The sequence below is a fragment of the Cibotium barometz genome, chromosome 27 (genome assembly GCF_041138505.1).
Source record: "Cibotium barometz isolate CiBa-2024 chromosome 27, ASM4113850v1, whole genome shotgun sequence".
NCBI lineage: Eukaryota > Viridiplantae > Streptophyta > Polypodiopsida > Cyatheales > Cibotiaceae > Cibotium > Cibotium barometz.
This window is the reverse complement of record NC_141072.1, coordinates 46,218,051-46,230,671: the sequence shown is the minus strand read 5'-3', so window position 1 is coordinate 46,230,671 and position 12,621 is coordinate 46,218,051. Positions and strand designations below refer to the sequence as shown.

The window sequence follows — 12,621 nt, the reverse complement described above, 5'->3', positions numbered from 1 at the left end:
TCCATCAGTGAATAGTTCTTGAACTTCACAAGCTAGCGACGGGAAACTTTACCTCGTACCTTTCTTTTCTTATGTGCCAGTATCTGCTCTGGAATAAGAACCTCATCAAGTTCCTCAACTTCCGGCTGAGCCTCATCTGATACATCCTCAGGCACATCCCCATGGAAAGGTCTAAGTAGACTCACATGAAATGCATTGTGAATCCTCCAGTGATCTGGTAGCTTCAAGCGATAGGCTACCTCACCAATCTTTTCCAGTACTTGAAAAGGTCCATAATAGCGCATGCTCAACTTAGGGAATAAGCGCTCTTTAGCCTTCATCTTTTTGAGCCTAGCTTTCTCAAATCGCAAAAGAACCCAATCACCCAATGCAAACTCTAATGCACGTCTGTGACGGTTTGCTGCTTTCTTTTGCTTTTGCTGAGTTTTTTGGAGTGCCAACTTAACTCTCCGATAAGCTTCATCCATGTTCTCCACATACTGGTCAGCCTCAAAGATCTTATCCTTTGTGTGCAAAATAGGTGGTACGGAAGGAGTATATTTGATAACATCTTTTCTTTATGGGAAGCTGTCGAGTGGGCAAAGTCTAGTCAGCAGCCTCTTGCCATTCTTTTGGTTGATTTTGAAAAAGCTTATAACAGAGTGAATTGGGATTTTTTGGAGGGCACTATGGCACACATGGGGTTTTCCCGATCAGAGGGGTGTCCTACCTATACAGGGAGGCTCATAGCACTATTTCAGCTTGTGGGGAGCGCGGCGAGCGTTTTCAGATTTCCCATTCGGTGAGGCAAGGATATCCCCTCGCCCCTTTACTGTAGCTCATTGTAGATGAGACTATGAGCAAATTTCTTCGGACTTCCCCTGGTGTTGTGGGTCTCAGGCTGCCTTGATCAATCCAAATGTAGGGAGGAGATAAATAAGAATAAAAGAAAATCCCCCAAAAATGAGTAAATGCTCATATAAGATGAAGAGTTGACTAAGGACAAGGTTTATTAGTTAAAAAAGAAGAGATATTTAGAGGAAATGATGCATTTTTTGACACCTCAGTGTGGGGATCTCCCCTCATGAAGGAGGCGCCTATTTCACATGTGTGGAGGAGTTTTAAACTCAAAAATAATGAGATATTTTCATCTCTCCTCTCTCTTGTTTCAACTAGATCCAAAAAGTAAGCTAAACTGACCCAAAAATGGTCAAAAAAAGAAATTGTGATAGGGCTGCCTAAGTTTAAAGTTGAAGGTATGCAGAAAGTATGTGAAGCATGTCAATATGGAAAGAAAATAAAACATGTATTTCCACATGATAGAAATGTGAACAGGAATGTACTAGATGTTGTGCATTCAAATGTATGGGGTCCTGCAAAGACTATGTCTATGGGTGGCTGTAGGTACTACATAACATTCATTGATGACCATGCCCCTTTCTCGAAGGATGAATTCCTTCACGCACTGCATGCTCTTTCTAGTCGTTCATGCCCAAGGGATGATGGTCTTTCTCTCCTGCATTCTTTATTCTTTTTTGGGATCATATTGGAGATGCTATCACTGTTGCCCTTCAGGAAATGTGGTTGTTGGGTATGATGCCACCATACCTCAGGGAGGGGCTGATTCACCTTATCCCCAAGAGTGGGGACAAGACTGACATCAAGCAATGGAAGCCCATCACTCTCCTTGGATCTGCATATAAGATCTTAGCTAAAGCCTTGAGTATAAGGTTACAGCCGATTCTCCAAAGGACTATCCATGATACACAAAATGGGTTCCGTCAATCCCTCCTTCTACAATCTCAAAAGGCGCCTTGTCCGTCGAAGTATGGACGGTGTTGTTATAAGCAAACTCCACCAAAGGAAGATACTTTTCCCATTGTTGCTTTGCTCTGACACATAACACTTAAGGAGATCTAACACTGTAGAATTTGCCTCTTCCGATTGACCATCTGTTTGTGGATGAAATGATGATGAAAACTTGAGAGTTGTACCCATGTTGTCAAACAACCCTCTCCAAAATAAACTCGTCATCCGTGGATCATGGTCACTAATGATAGATGAAGGCAAGCCATGATACTTGAAGATGTTCACCATGAACAACTTCACCATATGATCAACTTTGATCGTCTTACGCACGGGAATGAAATGAGCTTGCTTACTGAACCTGCATATAATAGTCCAAATGCCATCATTCCCCGTTTGCGTCCTCGGAAGATCAAATATAAAATCCATGGCAATGCTCTCCCATGGCTTATCTGGAATAGGTAAAGGCTGAAGTAACCCCGATGTCTTTTGACGGTCAAACTTCACCTTCTGACATACGATGCATTGCCCAACAAAAGCATCAACATCTCTTCTCAAGGTCGGCCAATAAAAGAAAGTCTCAACTGCCTTTACCGTAGCGTCAATACCTCTATGACCTGCAAACGATGGAGCATGACTTTCAATCATAACCTTGAGTCATAATTGCCTGGCAACACACAGTCTACCATGCATCAACAAAAAAACCATCCCTGAGAGTATAATGATCCTCCCACTGACCCTCAAGACATCTGATCATAGAGCCTTCCAAAATCCTCATCATGGGCATACTGCTCTTTCATCTCATCAAGCTCATGATGATAAGCAAGTGAAACTGCTGAGACTTGTGGCTTGCGTGACAAAGCATCTGCCACAACATTATTTTTGCCTTCCACATGTACAATCTGAAAGTGGAACATAGATAAAAAGTTGGCCCATCTCATATGCTTCTCAGAAAGTTTAGTTTACGTGAGAAAGTAACGCAAAGTCTGCTGATCTGTCTGCACAATGAAATCAGCCCCAAGCAAATAGTGTTTCCATGTAGAAAGAGCATGAATTACAGCCAACATCTCTTTCTCATAAACCTGCAAATGCTTCTCGGCATTCTGTAATATACGACTCTCATAGGCTATCACATGTCCTTCCTGCATGAGAACTGCCCCAATACTGTTCCCACATGCATCACACTGGACAACAAAAGCCTTTCGAAGATTTGGTAATACCAATACGGGATCCGAAGTAAGCTTTTCTTTAATCTTTTTAAAGGCTGCAATTTCCCGATCAACCCATCGAAACGGAGTTGCCTTCTTAGTTAAAGCATGCAAGGGTGAAGCAATCTCAGCAAAATACCGTATGTACCGCCTGTAATAAGAACACAATCCCAAAAAGCTGCGTACATCATGCACGGTCCTCAAATCTGGCCAATTGAGAATTGCTTCCACTTTCGAAGAATCCATACGGACTCCATGTTTAGACACGATATGCCCGAAGAAGTGTCTCTTTCAAGAAGAACTCACTCTTCTTGCCATTAATGACCAGCCTATGCTTCCGAAGTTCTTCAAACACAATGGCCAAATGCTTCCTATGCTCCTCCTCTGTGCGTGAATGCACAATCATATCTTCAAAGAATGTGCCCACAAACGCTCTATGAGGCCGGAAAATCCTATCCATCATCCTGTTAAATGTGGCAAGAGCATTTGTCAAACCAAAGGGCATAACTAAAAACTCATATAGCCCAAAAGTGGTCCGAAATACTGTCTTATGCACATCCTCGGGTCTAATGCGTATCTGATGATACCCGCTTTTCAAGTCTATCCGACTAAAGACTGTTGAGCCCTGTAAGCGGTCCAATATGTCATCGATCCTTAGAATAGAGAATCGATTCTTGATGGTATTCTTGTTTAGCGCCCTGTAATCTATACACATGCGCCAAGAACCATCTTTCTTTTGCACTAAGAGCACAGGTGAGCAAAAGGGTGATGAGCTAGGCTGGATCAACCCCCTTTTTTAACAACTCCTGTACCTGGCTCATAATTTTCTCTTGTTGGGCTACACTAACACGGTACAGCGGTCTATTTGGTGGGGCACTCCCCGGAATTAGATCAATAGCATGATCTTCTCGCCTTTTCGGAGGAAGCTCTCCTGGCAATGACTCGGAAAAACAATCTTGGAATTCACGTAAGAAATCAGTCCTGTCTTTATCTAACATAGACAAATTAGATTTAGACTCGTCATCTTTTGCATCCTTTACAAAAACCAAGTACGCGGAAAGATGCTTTTTCATTACTGATGAAATTGCTGAAGCTGATACAATAGGAACAGATTCCCCTTTAAGCTTTACATCCAAAATATGCTCTTTCCCTCTATGAGTCAAAGTAATCTTCCTGTTATACGTATCCACCACCGCATGTACTCTATGGCACCATGGCATACCCAACAAAACATCACATCCATCAAGTGGCATGATGAAGAACTCCTCACTGTCCACATAACTCTGCACATGAAGCCTGAGCTTCCCAATAATAGAGGTAACGGGTTCTACATACCCAAGACAAGCCATATTAGCCTCATACAAAGGCCCCATCTCCTCTGCGCGGATTCCCAATTGGCCAGCGAAATCCGGTGAGATAAAGTTGGCTCTAGCACCTGTGTCAAAGAAAATCAAGGCATTCTGATCTCTCACTTTGCCCCATGCCCTGCACAACTCAGTCTCTTCACCACCAGGCTGTTCCCCAACAAGATCAGGAACTAACCCTGCAGAAGGTTTTGGTTTCTTAGACTTCGGCTCCCCTTTAGTGTCAGAGTCCTTTTGGGACAGTTAAAAGACATATGTCCTTCCTCTGCACAGTAAAAGCACTTCCGAGCATCCATCAAAGCCCGTCTCTCCTCAGGAGTTCTCTTGGGCATTGGTAACTTCTTATACCGCTTCTCTTTAGACCCTTTTGCATCACGCGAAGCATGCCCTGACTTTTTCAAATTTCTTGCTTGAGCTTTTGCTTCCTTTAAATCCAGATGAGGCTCCAGTGAGTAACGCATTTGCCGTCATAGCATTTTCTATCATCTGCAACACATTTGTTACTCGAGTCTTTATGCAATAGTCACGCACTTCCTTGGGCAGCCCACAACAATACTTCTCCACCTGCTCAGACAAAGGCACTGCACAATAAGAAGTAACTGGGAGTAAAGCTTCCCAAAACTTCTTATTATAATCCTCAAGATTTTCACACTTCGATGCATCCAACTTGTGCCATGTTGTCATTACATCCACCTCAAAAGTAGATGTGAGCCACAGGGAAAGAGAACACCTGTTTAAACTGTATCCAAGTAGATGGTGCTATGCCCTGTAAAAGAAGAGTGGACCACCACTGCAATGCATTGCCCTTGAGAAAAGTCGCAGCTTTTCTCACCTTAGAGGATTCCGTGAAATTTCCACCAGAAAAGTAGCATCAAACTGCTGTAAAAAGGTAAGTGCCTTTATCTTGTCTTTGGCCCCACTAAATGTGTCAAACTTCACTGCAGCTCCCCCTTCCTTATAATCCTTCGCCTTATCCATAGGCGTTAGATTATCATAAGGAAATGGCTTCACAAGATTGCTACCCCCAACATTCATGCCCATCATAGGGTCAACATTGCCAGTTCCCACACCTGGCATACCATACATTCCTCCCATGTTTCCAAACATACCACTATTTATACCGGGCTGCATGCCCCCATACATGTTTCCTTGCATTCCGGGCTGCATGCCCCCAAACATGTTTCCTTGCTGCATACCACCATACATATTCCCTTGCATACCAGGCTGAAAATTAGCTCCAAAATTCCCTTGCATACCCATGCCTCCCTGAGGGTAACCCCCAGTCATAGATTGGAACACAGAGCCACCACCAAAATAGCCTGGATGCATAGACTGCTGCGGAATAGGTGGCTGTCCGAAAAAGGAACTCTGAGTTTGCACCAAAAGTGTTTTGCATGTTCGGAAACTGTCCAAAAGAAGGATCCTGTGGGAAGGCACCACTATTGCCCTGAGGTGGGTTCCTAGAACGCACTTTCTTCTTCTTCTCGGGCTCAGAACGGGATCTCATAAATTCAACAAACTTCTCACTTTGAGTGAGCTGCATAAACACATCCATTACCCCTGCCAAACGATTTTTAAACTGAGCATCATCTTCCTCTTTACTAGGCATGTCTTCTGGCTGTGTTACATTCTCATATTGTGCATCTTCTGCAGCCTGTTCTCTTGCAAAAATATCCTCAGATTCATTTCTCTCAAGAGAAGCCTCTTGCTCTTCCTCTTCATTATAAAAATATTCATCTTCTGTGTCTGACATGCTGCTGAATTTTTCAGCAATGGCTTTCCTCGAGACAACCACGAGCTCACCCCCTTAAGAAAGTTGATGATAGGTCCCAGCAAACGGAACCTTGAAACCGGCCTCTGGTAGAAACCAAAGTGCGGTAGACTAGCAGTCACCTATCCAATTGTAGTCCAAGCAATTAAGAAGTGAACAACAGCTAGAATGCTCCAGAACAAAAAGGAAAAACGACACCAGTTGGCCCCAAAGCTTAGCGCCCCTTTCGGTATTTCTTTATTCAAATTCAATGGAAAAGTTTAACTGAGTACAATAAAGCCAGTCAAGGAAAGTAAACCTGCATGTCCAATCTGGCAGCCCTCAAGACCTCTCAGCATAGAGGATTCACATACACATCTGTGTCCCACAAAAGCAACACACTGTGGTCTCCTCTAATCAACCAAGACAATACAACAAGGCAGCCTTGAGCACGCATCTGGCAGTTCCATGTTCATGGCTTCAAACTCAGCCAAAGTACAAATCCACTGTCCAACTCTGTTTCCACCCTTCAAACTGCCATACCCCTCCTCTCACAAAGGGCCAGAAGAAACAACTCTGAAGCAAACATAAGCCAGTGGAAAGAGAGAGAGAAAGAAATGTTCAATGTATTCCAACTGCTCTGCAAAGTTCTGCACTAGTCGACTTGACCGTACCAAACTGTACTTGCATCCGCCAGCGTCAGCAAATCTGACGCAGCCACCTGTACCTGTCCGTACCAGTATGTACAGCCGCCTACGTCAGCCAATCTGCAGCAGCCAGACTGAACCTGTCTATACCCGTATGCTGGCCCTTTAAAGTTTATTAAACTTTCTAAGGGCCACCCAAGGTTTATAAACTTTATGAAGTTAACACCTTGGTCCCCCTTCACACTTGGGGTTGTCCACACATATTACTTTTGTCCAGACACCCAAGTATGCATCTTGAAAAATTTATTTTGCTCACCAACCACAACCATGCTCACACTTGTGCTGTTCCACTTTCACACGATCATGACATGTCCCTTGGGAATTTTCATTTTCATAGATATTCTCCTTAGGCATAGAAAATAAAAAATAAGCTACACTTTAAGCCCACAGCCTGGCCTTTTTTTAGCCACTTCTTATGTAGTAAGTGGCGCTTTATGCATTTTTTGTTCACTGCATTACTAGAAAGCATTTTAAAGGGCAGTGATACTCCCCACCCCCTCTTCCCCCCTTGTAATACAATGTGTGTGGATTTGGACTTCAATAGGATTTACCAGTTCTTAGGTACTCCGGAGGAGTGAAAACCAAATTGGTGCTGTAGCTCTTCCCATCTCGACTATTTTTCATTAGGCCAAAGCATGAAAGTCGAGGATTCCCATCCTGCAAATCAGACCTTATCGACAAATTGCAACAATACTTGTTTTGCACATAAAGAGCTTAAAGGAATAAACTTCTACAAGAAACAAAAGCCTCCAACCATGTTGCATTGTTTACCTGATCAAAGAGAACTCTATATGCATTCAAGTCATGGTACAAACGTCGACCTTGGTTTGCACAATGTTCTAAAGCATATGCTATGTAAAGTGCAACCCTTAAGCGCATTGCCCATTGCATAGGCTGATTCTCCCCTGCAAAAATGCCATTTACTTTTGTGTTTGATGAGTAGAAACAAGTAACAGAGAGAAGCCAAAAAGGCTAAGGGGCCTAGGGGCTAAATGGGGGATGTTTGAAGTTGGACGTATGGAACGAAACAAACACCTCTTTTGGGGTGATTCTAGTTTGATGCTAATATGTCTTACGTACAGTGAATGAAAATACAACTAGATTCTTTTCCGAGTGCAGAAGGTGATCGATCAAAATGCAAAACCCAGCCCAAGTGACAGTAAATGGAGCTGTCCTTGTGTAATATGCTAGCTGCAGACCTGTACTCCAGCTCTCCAAATGTTCGCGCTCTGGTGCGCTTAAGCCCCTTGTTGAAGAGGAGGGGAGCTGGGGGTCCTATTTATAGGCCCATATGGCTTCTGGTCAACCATCAGAAGGGGGCTGGCCTCTGCTGCAGAGCAACTGCCTGACCAGCCAAGTCAACCTAACTGGGATGCCCGACCTGCCCATTCACACACAATAGTCATAATTGTCCCAGGTGCCCTCCTGGCTGGGCCAATCGGCTGGCCCAGCCAATCGATGATGTGACACATTTGGAAAGCAAGGAAACGATCCCCCAGGAAGAGTTTGCTTGAGGATTTGGTCAGCAGCAACTTCAGCTGAGATCGACACAGAATTGATCACCTTTTGTACTTTGAGCATTCAGTTGTACTTTCATTCATTGTACATAATACAAGGATTAGCATTAGGATTATTGGTGTGTGTTTCTGTTTGCTTGTCTCCTGGTGCACATCTGCCTCTGTTGATCCAATCACAGCACTAGCAGTCTTAAACAACCCCACTTGCCACCTGCCAAACTGCTTCAGCCTTTTCGCAAAGCACATCTTGTATCTAGTTTCCATTGTTCCAAGGCCAAGCACTTCTCTACAAGCTCCCAATCATGAGCAAGCTAACCTTTGAGTATCTCCATCTCAGTCTCTTGATGGCACATCATGGACATCACCCTGGCATCCAAAGCTCTGGGGATAGATAATGTTGAGAGGGCAGTCAAAAGCTAGTGTGTGACCACACACTACAGTGCCCTGTTCAACTGCTGGAGGTTCTGCATGCTCTGAATTCACATTTAGAAAAGCATATGAGGAGAATGGGCAAGTTTACTTACAGTGAAAGAGGTGCTTTGCTAGTGTATCATTCGGCATATACTCAGCAACAAGCAGCCGTTCGTCTCCCTCACAGCAGCATCCAATTAGGTTCACTAACCTCTCATGCCGAACTTGACCAACTCCCCATGCTTCATCCTGCGATTCCACATGCATACTATCAAGAAGAGATTCCCTATCAAAGTAATTTGAAATGCTTTCAACCAAGAGAGTTTTATGGATGGAAGAAATTCAAGGCAAGTACCGCAAACTGCCTGGCATCAGGCCAAGCAGATTTGGGGAAGCTCTTCACAACTACCCAGTAGTCACCAGCCAACCTCGCTTTGTACACAATGTTTGGAGCCTTCTCCCCATGATCTGATACTATATTCTCAGGACTGAATCCGGCTGTAGCAATCCTTAACTGCTCATAAGAGAATTCCCTGAACGTTGGCGCAATCTCTGCCTCTGTGCCGCCACTTTCTAAGGCCAATAATCATGATGAGGATCTATCCCTCCCTCTCTCTCTCTCTCTCTCTCTCTCTCTCTCTCTCTCTCCACACACACACGCGCGCGCGCACACGCACGAACGCATTAAGACCGACCAGGCCTTCAAACTTGAAAATTTGCCATAAAAGAAACGATTAACCATGGCTGCAGACAAGATCACTGATCAAAACAGCAGATGTACAGACAAGCAGAGAAACAAGCTGATGTTGATGAGATTGCAACACACATGCACATGCACACTCATGCCCACACACACCAGAATTTAAAAAATAGAGCAAGGGTGCTCCCCAATCGATGAAAGAGACCTGCTTCCGGCTTCTCAGTTTCAGCAATTAGCTGGGCATCTGGAATGCTGATGTGTTTGTGGGTGGAATGTATGCAGCCCATGGCTCTATGTCACCTGCTGGAGTGAGATAAGTTTATGCGCTTATACCAAAGATGATGGAAACTCTAAAACCATAGCCAATCACATAGCAGACAAACGTCATGCCGCCATTCGCTGTAGTGCAGCCATTTCAATCTCTGCCATTTCTTTGTAGCCATGTACATTCAAGTGAGAAAAAGGAGGAGCATATATGCAGTGTATAGATCATGAAGTTAAGCTGCCCTGCTCATATTGAAGCTATATGATGGATGTATGCATTGCCCATCTGATGCCTCTTTCTCTCTCCGGCGCTTCTAAAAGACCCTGCGAAGCATAGCTTTGAAGCTAGCCATTGCAAAATCTGCTATCACTTGCAGCCCACCATAGCCATGAAAAATAAAGCCTTTCTATGCATCGAATTGAACCGTTTGGGCAGCCAAACGGTGCGAAATTAGCATACGATTAACTGCAAGCTTAAGTGACGCTTTTCAGCACCATGATCAGAGCTTTAAAGGCCAAAGGAAGCTTTTGGGTGCCTTGATTAGAGCTTCAAAGCCCAGCGGAGCTTTTGGACGTCTTCATCAGAACAGCAAAACCCAAACTGGGCGCCAAGAACAAAGCTGAGAATCTCTGCTCCGCAACAAGACAGAGCTCAAATGAAGCTTTGGGGACGTTAAAAGAGGAAAAACCTACAAAAGGGGGTGAAGGGGTGAAGGAGTATACTGTATGAGGAAAGGGTTTTCTGAGCTTAGGACAAGGAGATTCTCCTTCACAGCCATAGCCAAAGATAGCTACAGCGGCACAGCCAGCCGCCACAGCCGACAGCAGTGGTGTGGTTAATGCTTGTGCAATACTAGTTACTGACTGTGTTTACTGTGTAAGCTTTTAAGACCCTGCTGTTGCCCTTGCCGAGCCTCGCAGCTTCGGCCCGAGCCTGCCAAAAGGTCTCCATGCCACCCAGCTTTTTCTTCCTTTTTCCAATTTTTTTATTGCTTTTTTTTTCCAATTTTTTCCCCAGCTTTTTCTTCCTTTTTCCAAATTTTTTATTGCTCCCAACTCAATTTTTTAATTTCCCCCAAATTGGATGCACCTGGTGGGCTGTACAATCGAATGATTATTATTGGGGTTTATATGGTATAATATAATATAATGCATATATGCATGTCTAGTACATATGCATAAAAGAAAATACATATATATTATATATATAACATAATTTAAAGCCCCCCATAACGTCTTGTATTGTCATACATGAGTCACTCATGAACTAGTGAAATTTTCTCCACACATAGTAGCAAGGCTTAGGAGGAGAAATTTCAGTTTAAGTTCTTTTTAATATATTCCTTTTTTGGACCAATAATTTTATAAATATATATATATAATTATTGGGGGTAGGGCTGGTAAGATGACACTTTGTTTTGATGTAAAGAGGTCTTTGTAATATATTTCTACATGGTAAGCAGGTCAAATTTGGATTAAAAAACATTGACATTATTCACATGTGTAAGTCAAATTGGTATTATGCATGATAGTGAATTACATTATAATTATCTTAGTATAATTGGAATTTGTTGGGATTCAACCTTGTGATGTGAAATTTGGATATTAATTAATGCTTGATTAGGACAAAAAAGGTCCCTTTACAAGGATGAATAGGGTTATCTAGCCCATAAGGACTCTTGTTTTTCCTTAGCCCTTTTTGAAACGCCATCCAAAAGAGAAGGGCCCACTGTTAGTGTTTTCATAGTCTTGACCTCTTTGATTCATCATTCATCGATGAGGAGTTCTTCTTGAAGTGGCCATCTTGGTGGGGCCCTTTTTTGTTTATCTCTCCCCCATCACTATCATTCAAAATGAAAAGGTCAATGAATCCATCATCTATGGACAATGATGAGTCCATCAACCTTCTAAACCAATGTCCCAAGACCAATGTAATATCAGTTACCTTAAAAAAACCTCTCTCATGAGGAAAGGCCCCCCTTTCCCTACTTATGTGAAAATCTCTCTCATGAGGAAAGGCCCCTTTCGCTATGTAGAAAACCACTCTCATTCAAAAACTATGATCTCAAAGGCCTCATATGCCTCCCTAACGTGAGTTCCATATGACACCCTTTTTCACATGTGTAATCTCTCTCATGAAATCTCTCTCATGAGGAAAGGCCCCCTTTCCCTACGTAGAAAACCACTCTCATTCAGAAAGCTATGATCTCAAAAGGCCTCATGTGCCTCCCTATCATATGACCCCCTTTTTCACATGTGTCAACGGAGATGACAACAATCAACCACCTAGATTTTGTGCCAGAGTTTGGAAACTCTATGTAACCTCTCAATAATATGTTCCCAAAAGTGGAAAGTTCCACTTTCTTGTCACACTCAAGATTTACCACATGAAACATAATTAAGAACTCTAAAGTCCTCATCATCACGACTAGTTTTTCTTTTCTTTTTTTGTGAAACTTGACGTGTACGTAAAATGTGATTTAAATGGGTGAACTAATGCCCTAAAATGTCAATTCGGCTTGCAAACATAAACCCCTCCCTTCCTTTCGCTACCGTGTGGTGCACAAATCGTGGGATTGATTGCAATGAGGTTCTTTGTGCTAAGCTTTCAGAATTGATTATAAACACATACATTTTATTTATATTATGTAGTTAAATAACTGAAGACTTGAGGTGACTCAACCTAACACAAGGAACGGCTTCATAAAGGGGAAGTTTTGTGTTTAAATGAGTTTTTATTCCTACCTCCATCGATTAAGAGACCCATCCTTTTGAGACCTCATCATTAGCCTTCATCTCTAGGAATGATTAGCATTCAATATCAAAGCACTAGTGGCTTAAACTTTTTACAACTTTCACAAATCAATAATTCCATAATTTGCCTCAAAAAATGACAGAAACATAGGATCGACAAA

The 12,621-nt window shown here is 42.9% G+C and overlaps 1 protein-coding gene across 1 annotated transcript in view; it reads right to left on the bottom strand.

The window, feature by feature from the left end:
- Positions 1-10,659, bottom strand: part of LOC147623456 (putative serine/threonine-protein kinase BSK3) — a 40,734-nt gene extending 30,075 nt beyond the window's left edge. Inside the window, exons 1-5 of the mRNA XM_086821614.1 lie at positions 9,648-10,659; positions 9,098-9,315; positions 8,856-8,991; positions 7,586-7,719; positions 7,366-7,471 (exon numbers count right to left, since the gene is read on the bottom strand). Coding sequence (XP_086677740.1) covers positions 7,366-7,471; positions 7,586-7,719; positions 8,856-8,991; positions 9,098-9,315; positions 9,648-9,729 — 676 coding nt within the window. The 5' untranslated portion in view covers positions 9,730-10,659. The remainder of the gene's footprint in view (positions 1-7,365; positions 7,472-7,585; positions 7,720-8,855; positions 8,992-9,097; positions 9,316-9,647) is intronic.
- Positions 10,660-12,621: the final 1,962 nt, after the last annotated feature.